Source organism: Nicotiana tomentosiformis, chromosome 1, assembly GCF_000390325.3.
Source record: "Nicotiana tomentosiformis chromosome 1, ASM39032v3, whole genome shotgun sequence".
In the NCBI taxonomy this organism is placed as follows: Eukaryota; Viridiplantae; Streptophyta; class Magnoliopsida; order Solanales; family Solanaceae; genus Nicotiana; species Nicotiana tomentosiformis.
This window is the reverse complement of record NC_090812.1, coordinates 98,522,959-98,548,679: the sequence shown is the minus strand read 5'-3', so window position 1 is coordinate 98,548,679 and position 25,721 is coordinate 98,522,959. Positions and strand designations below refer to the sequence as shown.

The 25,721-nt window shown below is 36.6% G+C and overlaps 1 protein-coding gene and 1 pseudogene across 1 annotated transcript; both read left to right on the top strand.

Moving 5' to 3' along the window:
• The first annotated feature begins 1,012 nt into the window (after window positions 1-1,012).
• LOC104121548 (protease Do-like 2, chloroplastic) lies at window positions 1,013-25,721 on the top strand. Its single transcript, XM_009633561.4, has 21 exons — window positions 1,013-1,325; window positions 4,030-4,209; window positions 4,776-4,826; window positions 5,548-5,621; window positions 5,897-5,960; window positions 7,173-7,217; window positions 8,660-8,767; window positions 9,344-9,421; window positions 15,000-15,066; window positions 15,633-15,691; window positions 16,280-16,379; window positions 19,976-20,055; window positions 21,465-21,521; window positions 23,323-23,426; window positions 23,836-23,923; window positions 24,010-24,095; window positions 24,218-24,242; window positions 24,328-24,399; window positions 24,691-24,741; window positions 24,865-24,925; window positions 25,011-25,721. Exons 1-21 carry the CDS (start codon window positions 1,134-1,136, stop codon window positions 25,256-25,258), a joined length of 1,890 nt encoding a protein of 629 aa, XP_009631856.1. The 5' UTR covers window positions 1,013-1,133; the 3' UTR covers window positions 25,259-25,721.
• Window positions 16,464-20,007, top strand: LOC104121547 (large ribosomal subunit protein eL42-like; annotated as a pseudogene).

Sequence of the window (25,721 nt, the reverse complement as noted above, 5' to 3'; positions counted from 1 at the left end):
AGTATAGTAATTCAAACCTCTGTATATTCAAGTATTTAGTATTTGACAGAAAACTTGTAGGGACATAACAGTTGAACTACATTTGTTATGTAGTATTATTGTAGATAATTTGTAGTAAAACTGTAAAACACTTGAAATTGGAAAAAACATTAGCACTGGAAAAATAGAGCAAACCTGCAATTGTGCTCGCATTCGACATACTGCATTCCAAATCGAAATCACGCATTATTATACACAATAGATACATTCCTAAGTTTTTGTTTTCCTTTTTCGTCTCCATATACACTCAAACTCCCATATCGTTTCAAATTTCCATTGGAGGACAACGTTTATTGACAGTGTATTTGATTTCGATAATTTTTGCGGAGGTATCGATCATTAGATGCTCTGCAATTGCGGAATTCAATTGACTATAATTTGAATCTCTATTGACTACAATTCCGTCAACATCAAAATCTTTGTATCTCCCAACACTATCCCACTGACCGTTGAGCTGAAGCATAATCGCTAATTTTGACATTATGTCGCGAAATTTAATTCAATTGTAGCTAATTGTTTGTAATTGTTTCCTTCAAAACCTTTGTTTGTGGAAAACCAGAGGAAACTAGAGAAAATCAGAGAATAGAAGGATAATACAGATATGTTGCCTTGATTATGGTGCGATAATAACCAAAGAAAATATGCATAATAGAAGGATTATACAAATATGTTGCCTTGATTATGATGCGATGATTGCATCAGTAAAATCTCTAATTGAAATATAAGCGATCCCAAAATTACACGTCTAAATAAGGAAGACTATCGCAGAAAGGATTATAGTTTAAACAAATGTATATCTTTTGTAGCTAAAGCGTATTTAGGTCGGGTAAATACGAAAAACTTGACATTTTTGATAATAAAGTTTCAAATAGCCCGTAGAAACGAAAAAATACCTTAAACCTATTATTTAAGTAGCTAATTGATTTGTTTTGGGGGACCCGGTCACAAGAGAGAGGAGGCGCCAAAACCCAAAAAGGTGTGAATATTTACCAGGACGACTTTGTGGATAAGGAAAACAGTCCAAGTTCCTTTCTTTAACACTATAGCCAATTAGTCTTCTCATTGCATTTGCTACGTCTTCTTAGTACATAAATATGGCAGCTGCAGCTGCAACGTGCTGGTTCTCTGCCGGCACTTCACTATACTCTCTAACGTCCTACCGCTTCTCAACACCCATAAGACCCTTTTCTTCTTCTTCTTCTTCTTCTTCTTCTTCTTTATTTATTCCTAAAGCTGTACATCAGAATCAAGATCCAAAGAAGGGTCTCAAGAATTCCACCTCAGAGGTACATTACCAAGCCCAATTTCTTGTCTTTAATTAATTTCCAGTTAAGCATTGGCTTTATTCTTTAATCTTAATAAAAAAGGTCTTTTTATTGCGTTTTTGAATTCTGAACTGTTTACTTTTAGAAAATGCCGACGTATTGGTTTGTGTTAATAATTTCCTGGTTAGTATAAGTCTTGAATCAGTAATTATACCCCTTGAGGTAAGTGCAAAAATGACCAATGAATTTAAGATTTTGGGTTTACTGGATTTTATTATGTTTGTAAAATGCACACATGAATGCTTGTATTGCTATGTTTTTTCTTGGCAGTAGATGGTAGAAAGATATAAGCAGTGGATATGATACAGATATGTTCATGCATGATTTCCATTAGCCAAGATGTAAAGAACAATAGCTGACAAAGAGATAGAAGACAACTAGAGAAGTTGCAACAACACTAACTATGTCTCAATCTCGAACAAGTTGGGGTCAGCTATAGTTGTCCTCACTTATTCATTTAGCTCAAGTGATATCATCATCATACCAAATAAAATAAAGTAGAAGTTCTGACAAGTCTAAAATCTATTCCCAACTAGTAGATATCACCTATATGGATCTTTTTCTTTCGTTATGCTATATCTTTAAGTCTGCATTGATTCAAAGAATTTGTAGGTCTTTCGAGACAACTTCATTCCATGTGATCTTAGGTCTACCCTGTTCTCTTTTAACTCCTTCACTCACTATAGTTTCACACCTACAGACTGGTGCATATGTAGGTCGATGCAGGGCATGATCAAACCATCTTAAGCGATCTTCTGTCGTTTATCCTTAATGCATATGTAGTCACTTAATCTTATCTAATCTTTTATGATCGAACATCCATTTTGGTATTCGTTTTTGTATAGTTAGAAGCCTAACATTCACTACCATATAACTTTCTAGGTCTTATAGCTGTTCGATAGAACTTACCTTTCACTTTCTTAGGCATCCTTTTATCACATAACATCCCTGTAGTACTTTTGCGTTTCATCATTTCGATTTTAATCATATGAGTAGCATCTTCATCTATTATTTCATTCTCTTGAAACAACGATCCTAGATATCTAAATTGTTGCATTTTGGCATCGAAATCCCATCTAGTCTCACCTCAACTCCATTCTTCTGATGCTGCCTAAACTTACATTGTATTTAGTCTTTTTGTTTTGAGACCGTTTACCATCCTTAAACTCCTGACCAGTAGTTTGGAGAAAACTCCCCGACCACTATGAACAAGGATGGCCGGTCATAGTTCAAGCTTTTGGTTGACACCCTCGCTAATTTCATCAATTAATTCAATATCATCAGCAAATGACATACCTCATGGGACTTCATCTTGTATTGTGTTGGTTAGCTCATCAATGGATAAACAAGTTGTGGTTCAATGCCGACCCCTAGTGTAAACCCACTATTATAAGAAACTCCTCTTATCTCCTACTGTTGTTTTCTCACTAGTGAGGGTTCCTTCATACATGTCCTTTATGGCATTTATATATTTAATATGAATTCCTTTCTTCTCCATCACCCATCAAAGGACCTTTCGTGGTACTCTATCATATGCTTTCTCTAGGTCAATGAATACCATGTGTAGATCTTTCTTCCTTTTGCAATATGTTTCCATCAATCGTCTTAAAAAAAAATATGCCTTTGTTATAGATCTACCGGACATAAATCCAAACTGGTTCTCTGTCACTCTTCTCGTGTTCCTAAATCTACGATCCATCACTATTTCCTAGAGTTTCATCATATGATTCATGTGTTTAATGCCATGATAGTTTGCACAACTTTGAATCTCTTTTGTTCTTGTAGATTGGCATAAAGGTACTCTTCCTCCACTCATCAGGCATCCTACCACTTCTTAGTATAGCATCGAATAGCGTGATGAGCCATTCTACTCCAACCTCTCCAAGACACATCCAAACCTTTATAGGGATACGATCTGAACTACAAGCTTTTCTAATCCTCATATTTTTCGTGGTATTCTTTACCTCTATCGTCCTAATTCTACGAGTGTAGTTAAAGTTTCTATCATACACACACATATAGTGATCTAAAATGTTATTCTCTTGATCTGAGTTGAACAATTGAGCAAAATCGCCTCTCCATCTCTCTTTGATCTCGTTATCTCATGCCAACACTTGTTGAGAATCGTCTCTAATACACTTCACCTGGTTTAAATCCTTACCCTTCTTCTCTCTCAGTCGTGCTAGTTTAAATTCTTTCTCCCCTTCTCGTGTCCCTAACTTTTGGAACAAGCCACCTAGAGCTTCCCCTCGGGCTTTACTAATAGCCTTCTTAGCTTCTCCCTTAGCTCTCTTGTATTCTTCAAAGGCTATTATATCTTCTGCTTTTGGCAACTTCCTATAACACTATTTTAGAGAAGTTGGAATTCAAATTTTTTTTTGTTTGTTCTGTTGTCACTTGATGAAAAAGATATAACTAGTGAATTAGTGAAAGAAAGTTTTGGTGAAGGAAACACGCAGCAAAAGCTTTTGTTGTTGTTAGCTTGTGCTTGAATCCCTCGTAAGTTTGATGATTCATATAGCCTGAATTGCTCTTATGAGTTCGTGTTTTTCAGTACTCGTGGCCGTGCAGCTTGTCATGTTACTTTGTCCTAACTTAGGAAAAAGGTATTTTTCTTTTTGTTCATGAGTAAAGATTTTATTTAACAAGCAAAGGATGGATTCAGAAAGCAGTTGGTAAACAGAACTTCCCATGGAGATCAAAAGACGAAAGGCATTTAGCAAATAAAGATGGTAGAAGCAGTAAAAACGAAGCAGGGCGATCTCAATCAACTGCATTTAAATCATCTGGTCAGCAGAGGAAAGGAGCAGGAAAGGGAGCTGTATTTGAGTCAAAGGAGCAGCAGGTATGAAAGACAGTAATATTACTTCCTCTGTTTGTGCTGTCGAGGTGGCTTGCTTTCTTTCTCATTCATGAGAGCTATAAATAAAAAGGAAAAAAGCTGGGTCACTGAGGGAGGGGGAGTTGAGAACCTGAAAAGCCTTATTATTTTTCACATATCTTGGTTCTGCCGTAGTTTTAATCACACAGTGATGTTCTTGATATGTCCATAAGAGTCATTAATTAGCCTGGTTGAGATGCAATATACATTTTCTTCTACTTTTCTATGTTTGTGTCACCTTTTCACTGTACTTTGCCGTGCTTGAAAACAACAACAATATTCTCGAGATTGGTTTTGCTAGATATAAGGCTGTTCTCATGGACAATCAAAGTTCGCGTGTACTTTGATACTTTTGTGTTATCTCCATGTTAGCTTCCATTCACCCGTTTATATGATCCTTAATGGTTTTACTCATTGAATTATATTAGTTTGGTGCTTATAAGTCCTTTCTTCTTTATCATTTCCCAAAACGAAGTTCCATGTTGTCTTTCTGTTCTACACCACTCTATCCAAGTTGCTTTCTTTTCCAGGTAGAAACTGGTATCATTGAAGATGCAACTTTTCTGAATGCTGTTGTGAAGGTAAATATGTGGTTAACATGGCAATATTTTTATTATGCTCATTTCGTTTGGAGGCCTCATCTTTGAAGCTCGAGATTTCTTTTTAATTTACTAATTGTTTGACTGAATTTGTATCTGTACTTTCTCTTTCTACGATTATTACTTGTGGAGGATTGAACCTTTAGCTCCTACCAAGTATTTTTTCTTAGCTCCTACCAGGTATAACCTTTAGCTCCTACCAACATTCTATACTGACCCTTACTACTAAACCTGTAACAAATTGTTGATCTCAGCTCATCCTTGCTTAATGATATCTTCACTGCTGTGTTTAGAGTTGAGACTAAATTCCCGATTATCTGATGTCTTAAGCCGTATATTGTTGTATCCAAATAGAAAACCACATAATCTGATCTTAAATATTTTATGCTAGCCTAAAAAAAACTGTTGGTGCATTTTTTGTATGCTTGGTTGGCTCTTCCATTTGACATAAGTTGATTTCAATATTTTAGTATTAGGGTCTAAAAAACCCTAATATTAAGATGAGACATAAAATGACATAGACCTCCATAAACAATGAATGGCAGTCAATTTTCTTTTTAGCATCAGTAGCTATATCAACAGTATGAATAGTCGTTTCACATATATCTGCATGTGCAGTTGGATTTAATCATTTCCCGGAATGCATGATAAATTTAAAATGTAATGGACTAACTTTTTCCTTTTCCATTATGCTTATCTGTAGGTTTACTGTACACACACCGCTCCAGATTATTCCCTCCCATGGCAGAAACAAAGACAATTTGCAAGTACAGGAAGGCATGCATTTCCAGCTTTCGCTCTAATTTATTATTTCCGTTAAAAGTTGTGAGAAAAAGGAAAATTTCCTGCAAAAAGTTGTTCTCGATTGGGCTTAATGGCGTTTGATTCTCATTAGGAGACGTGGAATGAATTCGGTTCCATAATGTGTAATTACTTATGAGGAATTGTTGTTCTGTTTGATAATTCAATGTTGTGTGTGTGTGTGTGTGTTACATCTTTTAGGACAGGGGGTGGGAGTGTCTACGATTCTGACTGTTGTTTGATCTGTTCAGTGCTTTCATGATTGGTGATGGGAAACTCTTGACAAATGCACATTGTGTTGAACATCATACCCAGGTATTTTTGCAGTTTTGCTTTGCTATATTGGCAATCTTCTTATTAACTGAGTCTTCTATGTGTATATCTGGTTTTTTTAGAATATGATTTTTTTATATTATAATGCCTGCTATGAATTTTTCTAGAAAACATTTTTCATGAAATAATAGAAAGCTCTTAAACTAGAGCAAATGGTGACATGTGAATTGTATATCAGGACCAGTAAATGATAATTGTAATTCTGTTTTGTTATGTAAACCGAAGTGTGGTTAATATTTCTTTTTCTGAGAGGAGGGAATATCTCGGTCATCCATAACCACGGTCCACAGATCAAGGCTTGACTTTAGGATTAGACTGCGTTTTTGGAAAAAGGTTAACATGCACTTTATTTCTTTTTTCTGTTAAAGGTGAATCCGTGAAGGAAGCAAACTTTTGATTTGTTATAAAAAAGAAAAAGTGCAGAAGATGTAGAAGTGAAAAAGTAACTCCGCGATTTGTCTTCTTTACTTTTTAGGCTTTGCACTGTGCCTTCCACAAATTTTATAGTCACACTTCTTTTCTAGTTTTTTTGAACTTTGTTGCAGCTTTTCATCCTCGGCAACATTTTTTTGTCAAAAACTTGCTGGAAAGGGAATCTAAAAGCATGGTAATGAAAATTTCCGTGCACTTCTCCCTCTAATTACAGCGATAGGGGTGTTAGGACTACTCAAATGCGAAACAACTTGACATAAAAAATAGAGGCTCATGTCTCCAGATGTGGATGACTTCCTTTCCGCCAGAAAAATGATTGGCATAGCAAAGGGCAATAATCTCTAAACTTGATGGCAAAGAGAAATTCTAAACGATTTGGATGGCACTGTGCAAAGTCTTAGAGAACTGTAGGTTGGCTTTAAAAAAACTTAAAGAGGTCACGTTTGGGTTATCTAACCCAGGGAAAAAAATATCCCACCTAATCCACATCACCACGTGAAAGTCCATCCCTTTTTGCAATTTACTCCATCCATATTGTTTTTGACAACTGATGGACGTATCATCAAGGTCCATTCTTAAGCCCTACTTTTGTTATTCACTATTCTCAAGTGTATACATGGCTTCTGACTTGCTAGTCATAAATGGTGGAGACCTGAGACCTCTTGCATGTTTAGAAGGTTTTCTTACCCACATCGTTATTAAACTTTCTAGTATATGCATATAAAAAAATGCACTTTTAGATGAGTATCTTTTTGGTGGCAGGTTAAAGTGAAGAGAAGGGGAGATGACACTAAGTATGTTGCCAAGGTATGCTTTTCATGGTGATTTATCAATGCCTATATTACCTGGGAGTCTTCTTGTAAATCTTTTTTTATGTGGTAGCTTAAGGATGCAAACTTGGGTGAGGTAGACGTAGATATTCACCCAGCCCAACTGCTTGCTGATCTAAACCAAAACATTCTACCTGGGGTCTGGTAAGAGGAAATGTGACACAACCCACTTAGCAGCTTTACCACGGGCCCTTGGGTTAGTAGTTAGTTGACAATGCATGTTATATGTCTGTTGGAACATAAGGTTGGAGCTTTCAGCTAATTCCTTCAAAGAGCAGTAATTGCATTTGGTATTATGATTAAATTTATAAGATGGAAATTTTATGCTTATTGAAATAAGATGTTACTAGAGAATAAGAAGTTGGCTTCTTCTTTTTTCGCTCAAATAATTGTGGAACTTCAATTAAGAAATTAGCTTCAAAAGCAATTGATTTTTATTTTTATCAATGCCTAGATGAAGTGGTGCAGTTCCAGGGTTTGGTATATTTATAATCTGACACAATAAAGACAGTTTTATTCTTTAACTTAGTCATACTGGACCCAAAAATAGGTATCAAATAGATACGTTTTACTCTTTTCAATGCGGATTAGGTACAGGCTAAACTTACTTGTCTATTATTTGAGTGTACACATTATGGTGTGGTCAAGGTGTCTGAGTTGAGTCCGTGCCTATTAGGTGCAACTGAAAGATGTTGACTTCACCAAATCCAGTAGGGTATGCTAACTATTTCTTAGAAGTTTTGGTTTGACCTGCGTCTTGTGCGATTTCTTATTTAAAGAAGACAAGAACTACAGTCCTCTAGTTATCGGTGGTTCCATTCATTATTTCGACTGTTCTCATTCTGTCCCTCTGCATATGTGCGTATGCAAATACCATCCGCACTGGGAGCTCCTGAAAAGTTTCCGATTTTAAACAATTGATAGGTAAACTAAATAGATCCCTTCCATTTTTTTTTCTTTTCTTTTGTAAGGCTAAATAATAAATTGAATCTGGAGTCTTGACAACCGGCAAATACTTTAAGACGATGCATTTTGGTGATGCCTGCTAAATGTTAGACTATAAATTGAACAAAGGGATGCTATTCTTTAATAAGATCTCTTTTTTGATGTTGAGAATAATAGGCTAGGTGAGTATAGGGGCCTGATCGTTTGAAAAGTTGGTTTTTATAGACGAGAGTCAGTGTCAAAAGTGCTATAACGTAATTGATTTTTGGTTCCTGGAATATTTTTAACAAGATTTCTTATTTTATGCTGAAAACCAGAAGCTGAGTGAGAGATGATTACATTTAGGCCTGATCTATCGGAAAGATAAGTGTTCTTAGGTGAAAAGTGGTGTCAAAAGGCTCTTTACCAAAAAGTGGTGTCAAGCTAAAATGTCATTGGATTTTGACGCTTAGTTTCATCGTCTGTTAAATGCAGGTTCTGGCTAGAGGAGTGGAGTGTGATATAGCCTTGCTATCTGTTGAAAGTAAGGACTTCTGGGAAGGAGCTGAACCCCTCCGCTTTGGACACTTGCCTCATCTGCAGGTGCGTCTCACATTCATCAGTTCAGATAAGTTCTGCTGCCAAATATATGCATGTATTTTTGGAATATTTGCTTTCTCATTTATGTTAATTTTGTCATATACAATGTTTTCCAATCAAACTTGATTTTGGAGGAATATATCTTGGATTTGCCGATACTCTATCATAAGGTTGAGATTGGTTCTGATATTAGTGGTTCTGGTATGTCTTATTTATGCCAGCAGCTTGGTATAATGTTAGGCTTCAATTGTAGAAATAATAGTTGATGGTTAGCTTTTCTTTGGATGTAATTATTGTATGAGGAGTAATAATAGTAAATCTACATGAAATTTAGGAAATCTTTGCTAAAAAAACTTGCTTAATTTTTGTGAATAGCTAATTTGTGGCTCACAGAGAGTGAAAACCTCTAATAGCCATATGGATATATAACTTTATCATTTGAAGTTTGCTGAACCATTTTCAATTGAAGCTCAGTTGAAATCTTGACTTTTTTTTTAATACCCAAATTTAAATCTGTCCAGTTCTGTTGCAATTTACATAGGTATAATTCTTAAGCTGGAAGTTATTTCTGACTTGCAGGATGCTGTAACTGTTGTAGGTTATCCGCTTGGAGGAGATACTATTTCTGTGACCAAAGGGGTGGTATCAAGAATTGAGGTCTGTTTATGTTGTTTGGATTTCAGTTTAATGTTGCATCAATTTATCTATGCTACCAGGCAGTGACTGAATGTCTTCATCTTCATTAAAAGTCCGTATTGCTCCATTCGCCTGTGCTGCTCATTCTCATTTTCTGGTCACACCATTTGGATTAACATGTTATGATTGCTCTTTCTCTTATCACATTGATATTGAAGAGTAACAGTTTGCTACAGTTAGAAGAACTGTGAAATATTAACTTAGGAACCTCCATAGATAATACATGAATTTCACAAATGCTTATTACTGACATGGTATAGAAGCAATAAAGAGATACCTTGCATATTGTTGCTTCTACTTCCAAAATTAGTATAGATTTTGAGAAGAAGAAAAGGCTTCTTATATTTTTGTGTATGTTTACATCCAATGAGTCAGGGAATTTATACAAAGCTCCTAATGCTAATTAAGGAAATAAAATAAATCTGTGCAATCAATCCAGCTGTCAAATAAATAAAATCGGATCTCCTAAATATAATCAAATTTCCTGAAATCATGCTAATCAACAATCTCCTAAATCAAATCTCCTTGAATCATGCTAATCAACGCTCCTCCTCAAGTTGGTGCAAAGATGTCGCACATGTCCAACTTGCAACTCAAAGTATGGAAAGTTCGCTTGTTGTAACCTTTGGTAAACACATCAGCTAGTTGTTTTTCCGATGGCACATGAAACAAACTTAAGACACAAGTTGTAACTTTTTCTTTGATGAAGTGCCGATCAGTTTCCACATGCTTTGTTCGGTCATGCTGGACTGGATTATGAGCTTACTGATGGCATCCTTATTGTCACAGTACAAGGAATGTTTTCCCTTTTCAGACAGTCTCAGTTCCTGTAGTAGCTTTTGTAGCCAAAGTAGTTCGCAAACACCCTGGGCCATAGCTCTATATTCTGCCTCCGCACTTGATCTAGCAACTACACTTTGCTTCTTGCTTCACCAAGTAACCAAGTTTCCTCATACGAGCGTACAATAACCGGATGTAGATCTTCTGTTATCTAGAGATCCAGCCCAATCCGCATTTGTAAAGGCTTCTATTCGGAGGTGATCATGTTTGGAGAAAAATAAACCTTCTCTGGAGCAGACTTCAGATACCGCAAAATGTGAAAGACAACTTTCATATGAGGATTTTGGGGATTATGCATGAACTGACTCACTAAGCTAACTGAATAGGCTATGTCTGGTCTAGTGTGGGAGAGATAAATGAGTTCCAACTAACTTCTGATATCTCTCCTTATCAACTGACTCTCCAACTCCGCTTTGTAACCTGTGATTGCTTTCAATGGGAGATTCTGCGGGTCTGCAACCTGTCATACCAGTTTCTTTCAAGAGATCCAGAATATACTTCCTTTGAGAAATAAAGATTCTTCTTTTGGATCTAGCAACCTCAATTCCCAAGAAGTACTGCAATTTTCCTAGATCCTTGATCTCAAATTCATGTGCCAACAACTTATTCAATCGGGCCATCTCCTCTTTGTCATCCCCTGTCATTACTATGTCATCAACATAAACTATGAGAAGAGTGAGTTTACCCGTTTGATGTCTTATGAAGAGGGTGTGATCAACATTGCTTTGTTGGTAACCGAAGGAGTTCATTGCATTGCTGAATCTGCCAAACCAAGCTCTAGGGGATTGCTTCAGTCCGTACAAAGCTTTCTTCAATCTGCATACCTTTCCTTGACTCTGTACAGTATCAAATCCAGGAGGAATCTCTATATACACCTCTTCTTCTAAGTCTCCATGAAGAAATGCATTATTCACATCAAACTGTTGCAAGTCCCAATCAAGATTAGTTGCACAAGACAAAAGAATTCTAATAGTGTTCATCTTTGCAACATGGGCAAATGTCTTTTGATAATCCACTCCATAAGTCTGAGTGAATGATAACATTTGTAACTTTTCTGTGTCGGAGAATACCCACTCAAAACACACTTTATAGTAGGGGTGGACATTCGGTATTTCGGTTCGGTATTTGAGAATTTCGGTTCGGTATTTCGGTATTCGGATTATCAATTGTGTATACCAAATACCGTACCAAAATATTTCGGTACGGTTCGGTATTTATTATTTTGGTTCGGTACGGTTTCGGTTTAATATTCGCTAAATAAGCAACACTAACGAGTGACAATTCTCCTATGTTTCAATGCACTGTCTAACTGTTCATCCAAGAAATACAATGAAATTGAACAGCCATTTCTTCAGAAAGAAGTAAATAGAGATGATGCATTTTCTAATGCTAGCATTTGGAGCCAACTCACATTCTTGTGGCTTAATGTCTTAATCCACTATTCAACAAACATGCGACAGTAGCAGCATTAATAGGCTGCAAATTTTTTCTCTGAAAATGGCCAAGTTTAATGTAATCTTTTGGCAGAAAGTATATGCAACAGTAGCAGCATTAACAGTAGCAGAATTAACAGTAGCAACATTAACAGTAGCAGAAATAACAGTAGCAGTAGCAGAATTAACAGTAACAACAGAATGAGAACAAAATTAATTTTTGAATTAATAGTAGCAGCAGAATTAAAAAAAAATTCTAAATTAAAAAACAATGTATGAATGAGACAGTGTCATATAAAATGAAACACCCGTTACATAATTTAACAAACTTTTCAAACTAGTGCTAATGAAATTCAAACAAGGAGAATAAATCTTGAAATGAATGAACTGAGAATAAGCAGAAAACATGTGGGTAAAAGTGGGTAAAAATTTCTCTCTCAAGAGATTGTTTCAACATGTGGGTAAAAGTTATGAACCTGTTGAAGTCTTGAAGAGTTGAAGATTGAAGATTGTTTCTCAATTCTCACTTCTCGGAGTTCTCTCACAGGTCACAGCCGTGGCCGGTTAGCCGATCTCTTAGGTTTCTAATTACCAATTCCAAGTGAGAGTGAAAGACTGAAAGTATGAAACTAGGGTAACTGCCTAACTGGGGCCTGGGTAGTCTTATTGGGTTGGGCTCCTAGAGAATTAAAATATTGGGTCTGGCACTTGGGCTGGGTAGTGTATAGGTCCTACATGATCTTTAAAAATTCGGTATTTCGGTATACCGAATTGTCAAGATCCTATTACCGAGGACCGTACCGTTATACCGAAATACCGAAAATTTAGTACCGAATTGAACCGAAATACCGAAAAAACCGAAACCGAAATACCGAATTAATTCGGTCCGGTTCGGAATTCGATTTTTCGGATTTTATGCCCACCCCTACTTTATAGCTCTAGGATCAAGTTTCCCAGAATTCTAGTGTGGACAAAGCAAACACACCCAAACACCTTTGGAGGAACAATATATTCATTCTTACCTTTTAAAGCTTCCAAAGGACTTTGAAAATTGAGGGGTTTAAGTGGCATTCGGTTGATAAGATAGGCAGCCGCCGGAATAGCATCCCCCTAGTAAGGTTTTGATAGATGCATGGTGAACATAAGAGACCTTGCTACTTCTAACAGATGCCTATTTTTTCTTTCAATGACCCCATTTTGTGCACTAGTGTAAGGACAACTAGTCTGATGGACTATCCCATTGGACTCCAAATAAGCACCAAATCTTTTATCCATGTATTCGCTGCCATTATCAGTTCTCAAGTTTTTTTGTTTTTGGCATCAAACTGAGTACAAATAATCTTATGAAATGACTGAAAACAAGAGAAAACTTCACTTTTGGCTTTTAACAAATATACCCAAGTCATCCTAGTGCAACAATCAATGAAAGTAACAAACCATCGACTACTAGATAGAGAAACAGTTTGGGCAGGACCCCATAGATCAGAATGAATAGTCATAAACGGAGTTGTGCTTCTATTATCACTCACAGGTTAAGTTTCTAGTATGCTTGGCATATTCACACGCATCACAGAACAAAGATTCAAATCGAGTCCTTGAAAACAAATTGGGATATAACTTTTTCAAAACAAAGAATGATGGGTGTCCTAACCGTCTATGCCGCTGTGTTATTTCTTGGTTGACATCCTTATTTTCCCCAAAAAATGCTTGACCAGAGTTTTGAATTCCATATAATATATACAAGTCATCACGCAATCTACCACTGCCAATCCTTTTCTCTGTTTGAAGATCCTAAAAAATACAATGACCAGGAAAGAATTCGATTTTACAATTTAGAGCCTTGGTGATGGCACTAATAAATAAAAGATTGACAGGGAACTCAGGGACATGGAGCACGGATGATAGTTTAATATTAGGAGTACAAACGACATAACATATTCCAGAGATAGGTGTTAAAGAACCATTGACTATTTTAACATTATCTCCTTTGAGACACGGAGAATAGTTTTGAATGCCTTTAGAAGAGCCTGTCATATGTCTATTTGCACCAGAATCTAACAATCCAAGAATTAAGGTGAGCAGCAAAGGCAGTACCTGATTGAACATGATTGAATGTGGCAACATTAGCGGAGTCAAGTTTGGCTAGGAGGCGACGGAGAAACTGAATTTCATTTGAAGACAAGATTTCTTCAGAAACCGTCTCCTTGAATGTCTCCATATTTCTGCCCAATCAGAAGGAAATCCGAAGAAAATTGCTCAAAAATAATCTGCCTCGCTGGAAACCATATCTGTCTCGAGCGAACCTTAGCTCCGATGAATGAAAAAATCAAAATTGGTAGGGATATGTTCGGAATGTTCCAGCGACTCTAATAAAAAAGAAAATTCCAAAAACAAAACTGACCGATAGGAGTTTGTGTTGCGGACAACCATCAGGAGAGAGAGAAAACTCGACCTCTTTGATAAAAACGGAACCCTAATGCTGCGAGGGGGATAACTCACCTCAAAAGGCAGCAATGACTCTGATACCATGTAGATTTTGAGAAGAAGAAAAGGTTTTTTATATTTCAGTGTATGTTTACATCCCATGAGCAAAGGAATTAATACAAAGCTCCTAACGCTAATTAAGTAAATAAAATAAATATATACAATCAATCCATCTATCAAATCAAATAAAATAAAATAAGATCTCCTAAATATAGTCAAATCTCCTAAATTCATGCTAATCAACAATCTCCAAAATTAAATCTCCTTGAATCATGCTAATCGACAATTCGAACCTATGCTTTAAGGCAGTTCGTTGACTATAGATCAGGTTCCTCATCCTAAACTAAATTTTGCGGAACATCTCTATTGCATTACCTAGACAGTGGGCAAAATGACATTCCATCAATGACGTCCAGCAATTTAGCATGTTGATGGAAGCTAGGCACTATGGCGAATATCCATTCTTTTTTGTGATAATTGTTTTTTTCTCTTTTTGAATTTTCTTTTACTTTTACGCTGTTTTGTTTCTTACTATTGCCCACTTTGTAATGGTTATCGTTATAGTTAAAGTTTATCAAGCTTACAGTGGCTCTGGTGTTTTACGTATCACCAAAAATACTTAACAACTTCCTTATTTCTGAGTTAATATTGAAATGTGGGAAATTGTTAGAAATTAAGTCGCTCTTCCCTTTTACTCCTCATGATAAACAACACATTATACTAATTTGTTCTCCTAAATGTTGAATACTAGTGCTAACTCATATATTGGTCTTCATCATTAGGTCACATCATATGCTCATGGATCATCTGAGCTGCTTGGCATTCAAATTGACGCAGCAATAAATCCTGGTAAATATGGATATTGATGATGAGGCTCTTGCTTTATAAAACCATGCCCAATAAATTTCTCCTATTAATCTTGTTGAGTTGTCCCATATTGGTGGGATTTGAGGTCCTTGGTCTTCTTATATGGTCTTGGGCAATCCCCACCTCATAAGCTAGCTTTTGGGGTTGAGTTAGGCCCAAGGTCCATTTATCATGGTATTAGAGTCAGGCCCATCCCAATTATTATTACCGATGTTGGGCCCCCATTTATGTTGTCCACGTTCCAGTTTGCAGGCCTGAGTGTGTGTGGGGGGGGGGGGGGTTGCGTTGTCTCATATCGGTGGGATTTGAGGTCCTTGGTCTTCTTATATCTTGGGCAATCCTCACCTCATAAGCTAGCTTTTGGGTTTGAGTTAGGCCCGAGGTCCATTTATCAAATCTAACTTGTTTTATACCTTATAAAAAACAGAACAAAAAAGAAAAGAAAATCTAACTTTTTTTTATGACTTCGTACAAGTGCTTGTACGAGGATCATGGCTTGTGCTTTCTCTCTGTACTTTAGTTTCTGCTACTAATAGCAACTGTTTTAGGTAATAGTGGCGGCCCTGCATTCAATGACGATGGAGAGTGCATAGGGGTGGCATTTCAGGTAGTTTCTTGTCAGAATCTGATATTGCTATTGTCAGGTTACTAAATTATGGCTTCTTGTGGATTTACCATTTGGTCTATAAAAAATAATGTCTTTATAAATTGGAATGCAGCTTTTGCTCTTCAAGTTTCAAATGGTTTATAAATTATGACTACTTAATTGCACTAGTTCTTCATTCTACCGCTACAGTTATCATCATTGGTTCGGAAATGCATGTTTGAACTAGCCTGAAACCTTGCCTCAAGACAGACCATAAAACTACTACCATTGGGAATTGGTAATTGCCTCCGAAGCCATATACGGATATACCTCATCAATAATATCACAAATTACTTTTTATACTTTTTGCTTATTTGAAGCCTTTCTTGATATTTTCTGCTTTACAAGTTCAAATTTCCTGAATCTGAACAGCAACATGTTCTGCCCTTTGATCAGTGTGTGAATCATTTTCCTTGTGCATTTCCCCGTCAAAACATGATTATCATCATGCTGGTTTCTTCAACTATGACAAATTGATGCTATGAAAAGTTCTTTTCAAAGTTCGTGCTTTCTTTTAAGATATATGTTTTGACAAGACAAGTCTTTTAGGTTTACAGGTCAGATGAGACTGAAAATATTGGTTATGTCATCCCAACTACTGTAGTGTCTCATTTTTTGGAAGACTATGAAAGGAACGGGAAGTACAGCGGTGAGTCTCCCTCTTTTGTGAAAATATGAATTTAAGGTATTCTATGTTGGGAAACTACCTAAATATCCAGGACTCTGCTATGTTGGGAAACTACCTAAATATCCAGGACTCTGCAAACACTGTCTTGTTTCCAATATCTTATTCTGTTTGGTATGCAAGAATTTTGATTTTCCAAATGACAACTATTTGCCACTGGGTGAATCACTAGGAAAGAACCTTCAATTGGACACACTTGGGTTTAAATCCTGTGAAATTAGGATTTTACAAGCATCCAACCCAAATGTCTATAATTCAATTAAATTTGGAAAGAAAGATAACCTATTCAGAACCTGCAAATGTTGACTATACTTGTTGTTTTGTTTTTAAAATACTCTTTGTTGAAGTGTTTCACATTGCTTGAGGGAATGAGTTATTATCTCCTTAAGGTCTTGGGCATTTCTCACCTCATGAGCTAGCTTTTGGGGTTGAAATGTTGAATTAGGCCCAAGGTTCATTTTATATAGTACTGGTGCCAGACCTATCCATATTCTTGGTTTACTGAAGCGTTGATGCCCATGTTGTATTGTTCATGCTCCAGATGTCTAGCCCTGAGAGTCCCTGGGGGAGGGATGAGGGTGGTATTATAGTGTCTCATGTTGGTTGAGAGAATGTTTTGTCTCTTTATACGATCTGGGGCGGTTCCACCTTATGAGCTACATTTTGGGTTGGGTTACGCCAAATGTAAACACTTTTGAGTTGCATGTTACAGAAAATCCCAGTTCTAAACTTGAACAGAAAATCCCAGTTTTAAAAAGGTTCTGTGGACGCCGTTAGACCAAAAGGTGCTTCCTGTAACAAACCCCATTAGCTCTCACAATGGTGAAACCAAAAACTAAGAAGACTTACTGCAAATCGGAGGAATGCAAGAAGCACACCCTGCATAAAGTTACTCAATAAAAGAAAGGAAAAGATAGCTTAGCTGCTCAAGGGAAAAGACATTATGATCGCAAGCAATCTGGTTATGGTGGACAGACAAAACCTGTCTTCCACAAGAAGGCTAAAACTACCAAGAAGATTGTGCTAAGGTTGCAATGCCAAGGGTGCAAACATGTATCCCAGCACCCAATCAAGCGGTGTAAGCACTTTGAGATTGGTGGAGATAAGAAGGGAAAGGGAACTTCTCTCTTTTAAGTGGAAAATTCAAGCAGATGGCCTTCTGTTCTGACATATTGGTATTACTTGTCCAGCTGCAATATAGTTTAAAAGCCTTGACCATTAAAATCTGTGTCGGGAATTTTGTTTTCTAATGATCTAAACTTAGAATTTCCTTGTCTTTCAAAAAATAAAATAAAAAATATAAGGTTATTTTGAAACTTAATCAACTTGTCGGTTGCAGCAGCTGCTGCTCCACTCTTATGTGAGAATCAAGTGTCTTTGTGCGTACTGTCAGCCTGTCATAATGGGTAGGTTGCAAATGAGAGGATCAAAGCATTTCAGTTATGAGCCATGGACGTTTCTCTGGTAGCAAGTGCTGATGCTTCTTTGTTCTGCAAGATAAGCAAGGGTAGGCTTATGAGGGTTTTCGCTTAAGAATTTCAAAAGTTGGTATTTCACGCATCCCTTTTTATATAACACTATTGCAATTTGGGCAAGCAAAGAGTTGAAGGAATGGTTTGTTGTCTTCTTAGGGTCTTGGTATTTCTCACCGCATGAGCTAGCTTTTGGGATCAAATTAGGGCCAAGGCCCATTTTCTTAGTATGGTAATGGAGCCAGATCTATCCATATTCTTGGTTTACTCAGTTGTGGGCTCCCATGTTATAATGTTCCCGCTCTAGATGTCTAGTCTTGAGGGTGAAGGGAAGGGAGGAGTGGGCGTTATAGTGTCCTATGTTGGTTGAGAGAATATGTTGTCTCCTTATATGATCTTGGGCAGTTCTCACTTCATCAGCTACATTTTGAGGTTGAGTGATGCCCCTTAACACTTTCGAGTTGCATGTTATAAAAAAGCCCAATTCTAAACTTTGAACATAAATTTATTTTGAAACTTAACCAACTTGTCAGTTGCTACTGCAGCTGCTCTACTCTTACGTGAGTATCTAGAATCTTTCTGCATATTGTCAGCCTGTCATAATGGGTAGGTTGCAAATGAGAGGACCAAAGCATTTCACTTCTGCGCCATGGACTCTTCTGGCAGAAAATGCTGATGCTTCTTTGATTCTAAAAGATAATAAGGGTGTGTGTGAAGTTTTTTTGCTAAAGAATGTTAAAAGTTGGCACTATTACAGTTTGTGCAAGCAAAAAGTTTTTTTCTTTTACTAAGATGTTCTATATTTTTAAATTTTTATAGTTATAACTGGTTGCGATTCGCAATTCTTCTCCATCTAGTTTCTTAGTGTTTAAATTTTCTTCTACTCCCTGAGTCTCAATATATGTGGCAAACTTTTCTATTTAGTCTGTCAAAAAAAAGATACTTTTCTATATTTAGAAACAATTTGAATTTAAAATTCTCATTTTACCCTTAATGAGATGATTTATAGCTACACATGTCTATGACTTGTTTTAGACCACAAGTTTTAAAAGTTCTTTTTTATACTCCTTGGTCAGTCAAACAATGCCACAAAATGGGATAGAGGAGTAAAAAGACAGAAGTTTTTTGTTCCAATGCACACGAAAATTATATGATTTGACCCTCCTACTCCAAACGCTTTCGTCATTTTCAGAACAGAGGAAGTACTTAAAAATAATGTGAATAGATAAAGGGTCACAGTGAGAATCAATTCCTAGAGAGAAGGGGGTGGGAGGGCATGAGGGCAAGCCGCGCCATTATCGTTTCCCAATGCATCCTTATTCAAAAATGACTTCCTTTATTACGTTTGTTGCCCTTAATCCGTAAATTGGTCTATCATGTAATGGTGTGTGAGCCCTCAAGCAATATAGGCACTAGTATTACTTTATCATTGCTAGTTCTAATGGTTCCTACTAATTGCATTGCTATTTTAGTAATTATGTCAAACATAGGTTGAAGTTTTAACCTGTAACTTTCAAAAATTTATTGGTCCATTCAATTCTAGTTACTAATTTGTCGATTTTTATTTTTTTACTGTAAACCACTCATTTGTTCATGTGGTGCCTATTTTTTATCTCTATTATTTCAGAGTAAATTCATTTATCAATGTTGAAGACATTATTAAGTATATAAAGGTGTGCTCTCTCTAACAGTTTAAGCTTTAGATGAGGTTACACACTTCAACATGGTATTAAAGTACACAGGGGTCTTGGTTTCTAGTTTACCGCCACTCACTGTCAAAAAGAATTTCCACGTGTTCGGCCCATAAAAAGAAATCAGGCCTTCACGTGAGGGGGCATGTTGGTGATATAATTAAGTAAATTAAAGTTTTCTATCTCAAACAGCTTAAGTTTTTAGATATGATGGTCTCACACTTCAATAATATAAAAAAAATACTGCATAGTAATTTGGCAATTAGTTGTGTGCGAAATTCCATGGTCCCATCCTTTATGCGTTACAGAACTACCAATGCTCCATATGATTTGATTTGAAGGCTTCTTTTGTTCCTGTAGGTTTTCAACAGCTTATCTAACAGTATTGTGATTTCAGGTTTTCCTTGCCTTGGAGTATTGTTGCAAAAATTGGAGAGTCCAGCACTTCGTGCCTGCTTGAAAGTGCCTTCGAATGAGGTTTGGTTTTGTAGCTATATATATATAAAGAAGTCCTTATGAGTTGAATAAGCACTTTATAACAGATGTCTTTCTTTGTGGAGTTCCTTACTTATTCTTTTATTGGTCATTGTCTTTTTGTGGGGGAGGGGAAGGGAGGAGAGATCGAATTCCCATATTTGAACAAAAATGAAACCCTTTTTTTCTTTTTAATTTAGCTGTTTGTTTGTTCTTGTTTCCCAGTTGTGGAAGTCCTCAAACAACTTTGTTACTACTAGACAGAGAATGGGTACTGCAACAACATGAATAGTGAGAGAAGGGGAAGGATCCAGTGGCTAAAGTTCTACAGAGAGAGAGAAAGGGCTTGTTGTGGATAGAATTCAGAAAATCAGGACAGAATCTTTGTTTATGGCCTTAAATATAAGAGGAAAGGTGGATAATTAAATAAAACACTGCCATCTCCAATTATACAGAGCCAGTTATCAGTTAAAAACACTGCCATCTCCAATTACTGTTCCATTGTAATTTCACCAAGCAGATTTGGTCTATGTTTATTGATATCTTTGGGAATCAATGGGTCATGCCAGGAATAATTAAACAAAGTAATCAGTTGGTACAGTCAGTCATCAGATAAGGAAAGCAGTCTCTACTGGAATGCAGTACCTAGTTGCATTTTTTGAACACCTGGCTAGAGAGAAAAAATAGATGTGTTTCTGGAAAAGTGGCAAATATCTTATTTTTAATCTAGATGTTTGAATAGTTTTTTTGCGGTGTAAGAAAATTGTTGTATCTATAGTTTCACTGTCAGATCTATTGCACTCCTCCAATATCTAGGAGAAGGAAGTCATTTCTGATGTACTCTCTTTATACCTTGTGGTACTCATAAATAAAATTCCCTACCTTTTCAACCAAAAAGAAGTTATCATTTAAAACATGTGAAAAGTGAGTTAAAGAAAATAGAATAAGTGTCATTTGGTTTCTATCTTGGGAAAAGTGAGTTTTACTGGGTAGGGATTGAGCTGAGTAAAGGCTCCAGGCTGACATCTTTCAACACATAAATAATCCGTTTCGAGTGGAAATTCCCTTATTGAGTAACATCAATGATATCCTCTTCTGCGATGTTGCTGGATCTTGTGGAAGAATCTGTTATGAGCATTCAAGTCTCTAATTGTGTGTACTCCTTCAATTTGGTCAATCACGTAATTAGGTGGTATAACCTGTCATCTGAGCGCTTTTATCAACTTAGATAATTCTAATTTATGCCTTATCAGAAAGGAAACCTATTTTGCATTTGTCAATTGAAAATGCCTGAGCCGATAATGTGCTCGAGACATTCAAGCATAGTGTTTGCTGATAGTATCTGTATGGAAAGGTTAATCAATAATCTCTAGATATCCTTGTTTAATACATGCTTGGTAATTGATTTGCAGGGCGTACTCGTGCGGAAAGTTGAGCCTACTTCTGATGTTAGCAATGTCTTAAAAGAGGTACCATCCATTTGTAATTGTTCATTAACCTTTTGACTTCTAGAGATTTTGCTGTTATGCATGATTATGTTCTAAGACATTTGAGCGTACTCGTGCATTCTGTTTTACTTATTAATGTTCTCAAAGCTTATAACCGTTAATGGGTTGGCAGGACCATGAACATAAGAAATGTTTTTAATGGGAGTCAGAATTAGTGCGTAGCTGAGAAGCGTAAAATAGAATTGTATTTCATGAGAAGCTCGCTGAAAGTAATAGCTTATAATAAAAGCCTCAAACCAATTACGAGGTCTACGAGGCTAAGGGTGAATCAGCCTTTAAGGAGTTTACTAGATAAAATATTCCTAAGATGGGGTGGTGGAGGAGATCTGGAGAAGCATGCTGGCCGATATTGTTTACTGTACGAATCTGTGAATCATATCACAACCAAGGATCTGTCGACGAGTGTTTCATAGGCGGATCTAAGTTAGAGAGAAAGAACACCATGCAAAACTTATCTTGTTGTGCCAATTATTTTGGAGAGTCGGTAATAATATGCATCAGTAGATAAAATTTCAGCCTTTTCTGATATGAGTTTCCATGTTTAGATCCGATTTCTTCAAATCTTGTCAATTCATCAAGAACATGATAAATTCTACTGAGACGGCTATTATACAAAGGTTTACCCTGACACTAAGAACAAATTGGCAAGTCTTAAGAGACCAAAAGGAACTGGCTTTGGGTCTAGTGCTTTCATGAGAGACTAGATTACTGAGCATCAACTCTCTCCTACACAAGCTTTTTATTTGCTGAAATCTCTTGAATAGTCTAATTAAATGGTCAGTAATTCTTTTTCATGGACCACAATTAGATTGCACTACACCAAGAATAGTAATTTTGCAACCTAACTTCCTTCTCTTAGTAATTGTACGGTCACAGGAGATGTGAGGATAGGTATCAAAATAGCCGCTGAAGGGTTTGGACAGTTGCGGCCTTGCTGGAGTGAATTTTATGAATTCTAGAAACTATTACCTGTCTACTGTGTTGGGATATTGGTCCGAGATTTCAAAGAGGACAGATATGATTTGAAGATGCCTGGCCTAGACTTAGTCGAGAATTCTAAGATGCTAAAAGAGAAAAGTTTCTCCGTGCTAAGTCTTAATACAATGTAGAAAATCACTTAGATGAATGAGTAGAAAGTTTTAGAATACATGGGAGATTGTCTCTCCGCTACAATACAGGGTTGCTTTATTCACAAACTCCTAATATATTATGATTTATGGGATTCTAATCCCATTGATAATGGGACACCATTTCTAATTACACTTATTGTTTGATACGACTTCCTAATTCCACTATTCGTAGTTTTACTGTAATTACAATCAATAACAACTAATATGGATTAGGGACCCAGTTGTACCATTTGTATTCATGTCATTCATTTTTACAACATTGATTAAGCACTAGAGATGTGATTTCTGCAACTCATAATTGATCCTTCATGTAAAAGTGAAGATGAATCTATGAAAATAATTGATGGACATAAGTATCCATTCCGCGTTCAGGGATTCAATAAATGTGTTTCTACACCTCATAAGGGATCTCCTCATGGGAAAAATGAAGATCAAGCTCTGAGAATGAGTGATGGGACCAGTTTAATGACTTGGGAAAGAAGAGTGTAGTGTATCTTTGATCATTTTTAGTTAGTCCACCTATTTCGCATTGGTATACCTGTCTCTTTGGTAGGGTTAGTTTTTCCGATATCATTAGGATGTTATTTTGGTAATGTCACGAGGTTGGATAATACTTGGTTCATCTTTTTCAGGGAGACGTGATTGTTAGCTTTGATGGTGTCCATATCGGGTGTGAAGGGACAGTGCCATTTCGATCAAGTGCACGCATTGCATTTCGCTATCTCATCAGTCAAAAGTAAAGCTTAGTTACTTCCAGAGAAAGTAGATTTGCATTTAAGCATAATCCCAAAAGCAATACAGTGTTGACAAAAATTAGTCACTTCATTTTCAGTTTGATTGACTAAGTTTGGAACTGCTTCTTAAGCGGTAATGCCAAATTTACAAGAAACTACTTTGGATGTTTCCTTGTTTTTTGCATCAAAAATTTTCTTCATTTGATTTTTCTTTGGCTAGTGGGATCATTATCGTCTTATACTACAATCAGGGTTAACTAGTAAATTATTCTATTTTCTTGATGACTTAATCCACTAAATCCTTAGCATCAAATTTGAATTCCCTCATGCTCCCTAGCCATATTACCCCCTTATTGTAAAGTTTGCACATATTCCTGTTTATATGTTACACAAAGGTTTAGTCCTCTTCAGGTTCACTGGTGATGTAGCCGAGCTTGGTATTATTAGAGATGGGGAATTCATGAAAGTTCAAGCAGTTTTGAAGCCACGTGTGCATTTGGTATGTTTGCTGGCCCTTTGTTTCTTTGTCGACGCCATCATATAATCTCAGTATAATTGATTTAAATCAGTTGCTCTCTTCTGAAGGTTCCTTATCACATAGAATGCGGTCAGCCTTCATACCTAATAGTTGCCGGCTTGGTGTTTACACCACTATCCGAACCCTTAATAGGGTAAGATTACTAAAGATATCCTTGTATTTTCTTAATGGGCCTAGCATTCTCTTATCTCATTGAGTAGATTCTGGTGCACCAATTCTCAGACTGAAATCAATTTGTTCATCTTTGTTTGCCAGGGAAGAATGTGAAGATAGCATAGGGGTGAGTCTCACAAATGGGTGATTGCTCATAAGATTGCAAACATTCTACTGTGATTGACTTAACTGTTTTCTTTGAATTTTGTCAGCTAAAACTATTGACAAAGGCTCGATACTCTCTGGCAAAGTTCGACGGAGAACAGATTGTTGTACTATCACAGGTATGTAAAGAGAAAATTTCACTTTGACAATCAATCTGCAGCCCCGAGCCACTTGCTGTTTTCCATATTGGACTTGAAAGTTTGAACACACCCAGCCCTAGCCAGAACTGGGAGCACAGGAACTAGGGACCGTAAACTTCCGGGAAAAGTATTATGTCATTGAAGTGAAAAAAATGGGTAAATAGGTTGTAATGTAGTTCACTAGGTTACCCAATGCCACCTCTTTTATGATGCTGACGGGTTAAGGCCAAGTAAGGAATGTTATGTTGTTAATCGTTATTTTACTTACAGGTCTTGGCAAATGAAGTGAATATTGGATACGAGGATATAAGCAATGAGCAGGCAAGTTATTTGTTCTACTTTGATTCTATAATCCTTCCCAAGTTGAAACAAGAATAATTGGTTTGTACATCTAAGTTCCATTAGTCATTTATATTTCTTGCTCAAATAACATTCTTTTGGCAGATCTTGAAGTTGAATGGTACTCGAATTAGGAACATTCACCATTTGGCTCATCTAGTGGATTGTAAGTGTTGGTACAGATAATCATTTGAGCTTTTGTTACTTTAACCTGAGCAGTTATGAATGGTCATATATGTTTATTCATGCAGCTTGCAAGGATAAATATCTAGTTCTCGAGTTTGAGGACAACTTCCTGGTTGTTCTGGAAAGGGAAGCAGCCGTATCTGCGTCAGCTAGTATTCTTAAAGACTATGGTATTCCAGCTGAAAGATCATCCGATCTTTTGGAACCATATATTGATTCCATCAGACCAGATGAAGCAACCGATCAACACGAGTTTGGTGATAGTCCAGTTTCTAATTCAGAATTCGGCTACGAGGGGCTTCTTTGGGCTTGATCATGACCTATGAAGTTAAGTTTAGCTTCTCACCTGGAGCCATCTTCTTATATATCATTTCAATGGTCTACTTTGACAGCTATTTGTTCCTTGATACTTCACCGGAAAAAAGACACAGATGACCAGGCAATATTTTGTCCATGAAGAATCTGTGTATTAGGGCTTTAGTGCTGTCCTTTTTGTCAAAGCTATTGCAAGATTGGCCACAAAAGTGGATAATCATTTTCCAGTACAAATGGAGGAAACAGCAAAAAATGTCCTCCAATTGAAATTAGCCTGTGGGTGGAAATGTTGTACTATAGATTAGGCATGGAGCATTTTTGAGTTTTTTTGTTTCACGGGTAGGATGTAGTCTCCCTTAGGGAACATGCTTCTCTTTATTTATTTTTTCGTTTTGTAATTGACACGATTCAATTTTTACAACAATTAATAAAGGAGCTGACCCTTTCTATTTACATATAAA

Coding starts and splice junctions, on each gene's coding strand:
- LOC104121548 (XM_009633561.4), top strand. CDS start 1,134: ATGGCAGCTGCAGCTGCAACGTGCTGGTTCTCTGCCGGCACTTCACTA. Junction 20,056..21,464: donor TGAAAGTGCCTTCGAATGAG/GTTTGGTTTTGT, acceptor ATTGATTTGCAG/GGCGTACTCGTGCGGAAAGT. Junction 24,742..24,864: donor AGGATATAAGCAATGAGCAG/GCAAGTTATTTG, acceptor TTCTTTTGGCAG/ATCTTGAAGTTGAATGGTAC.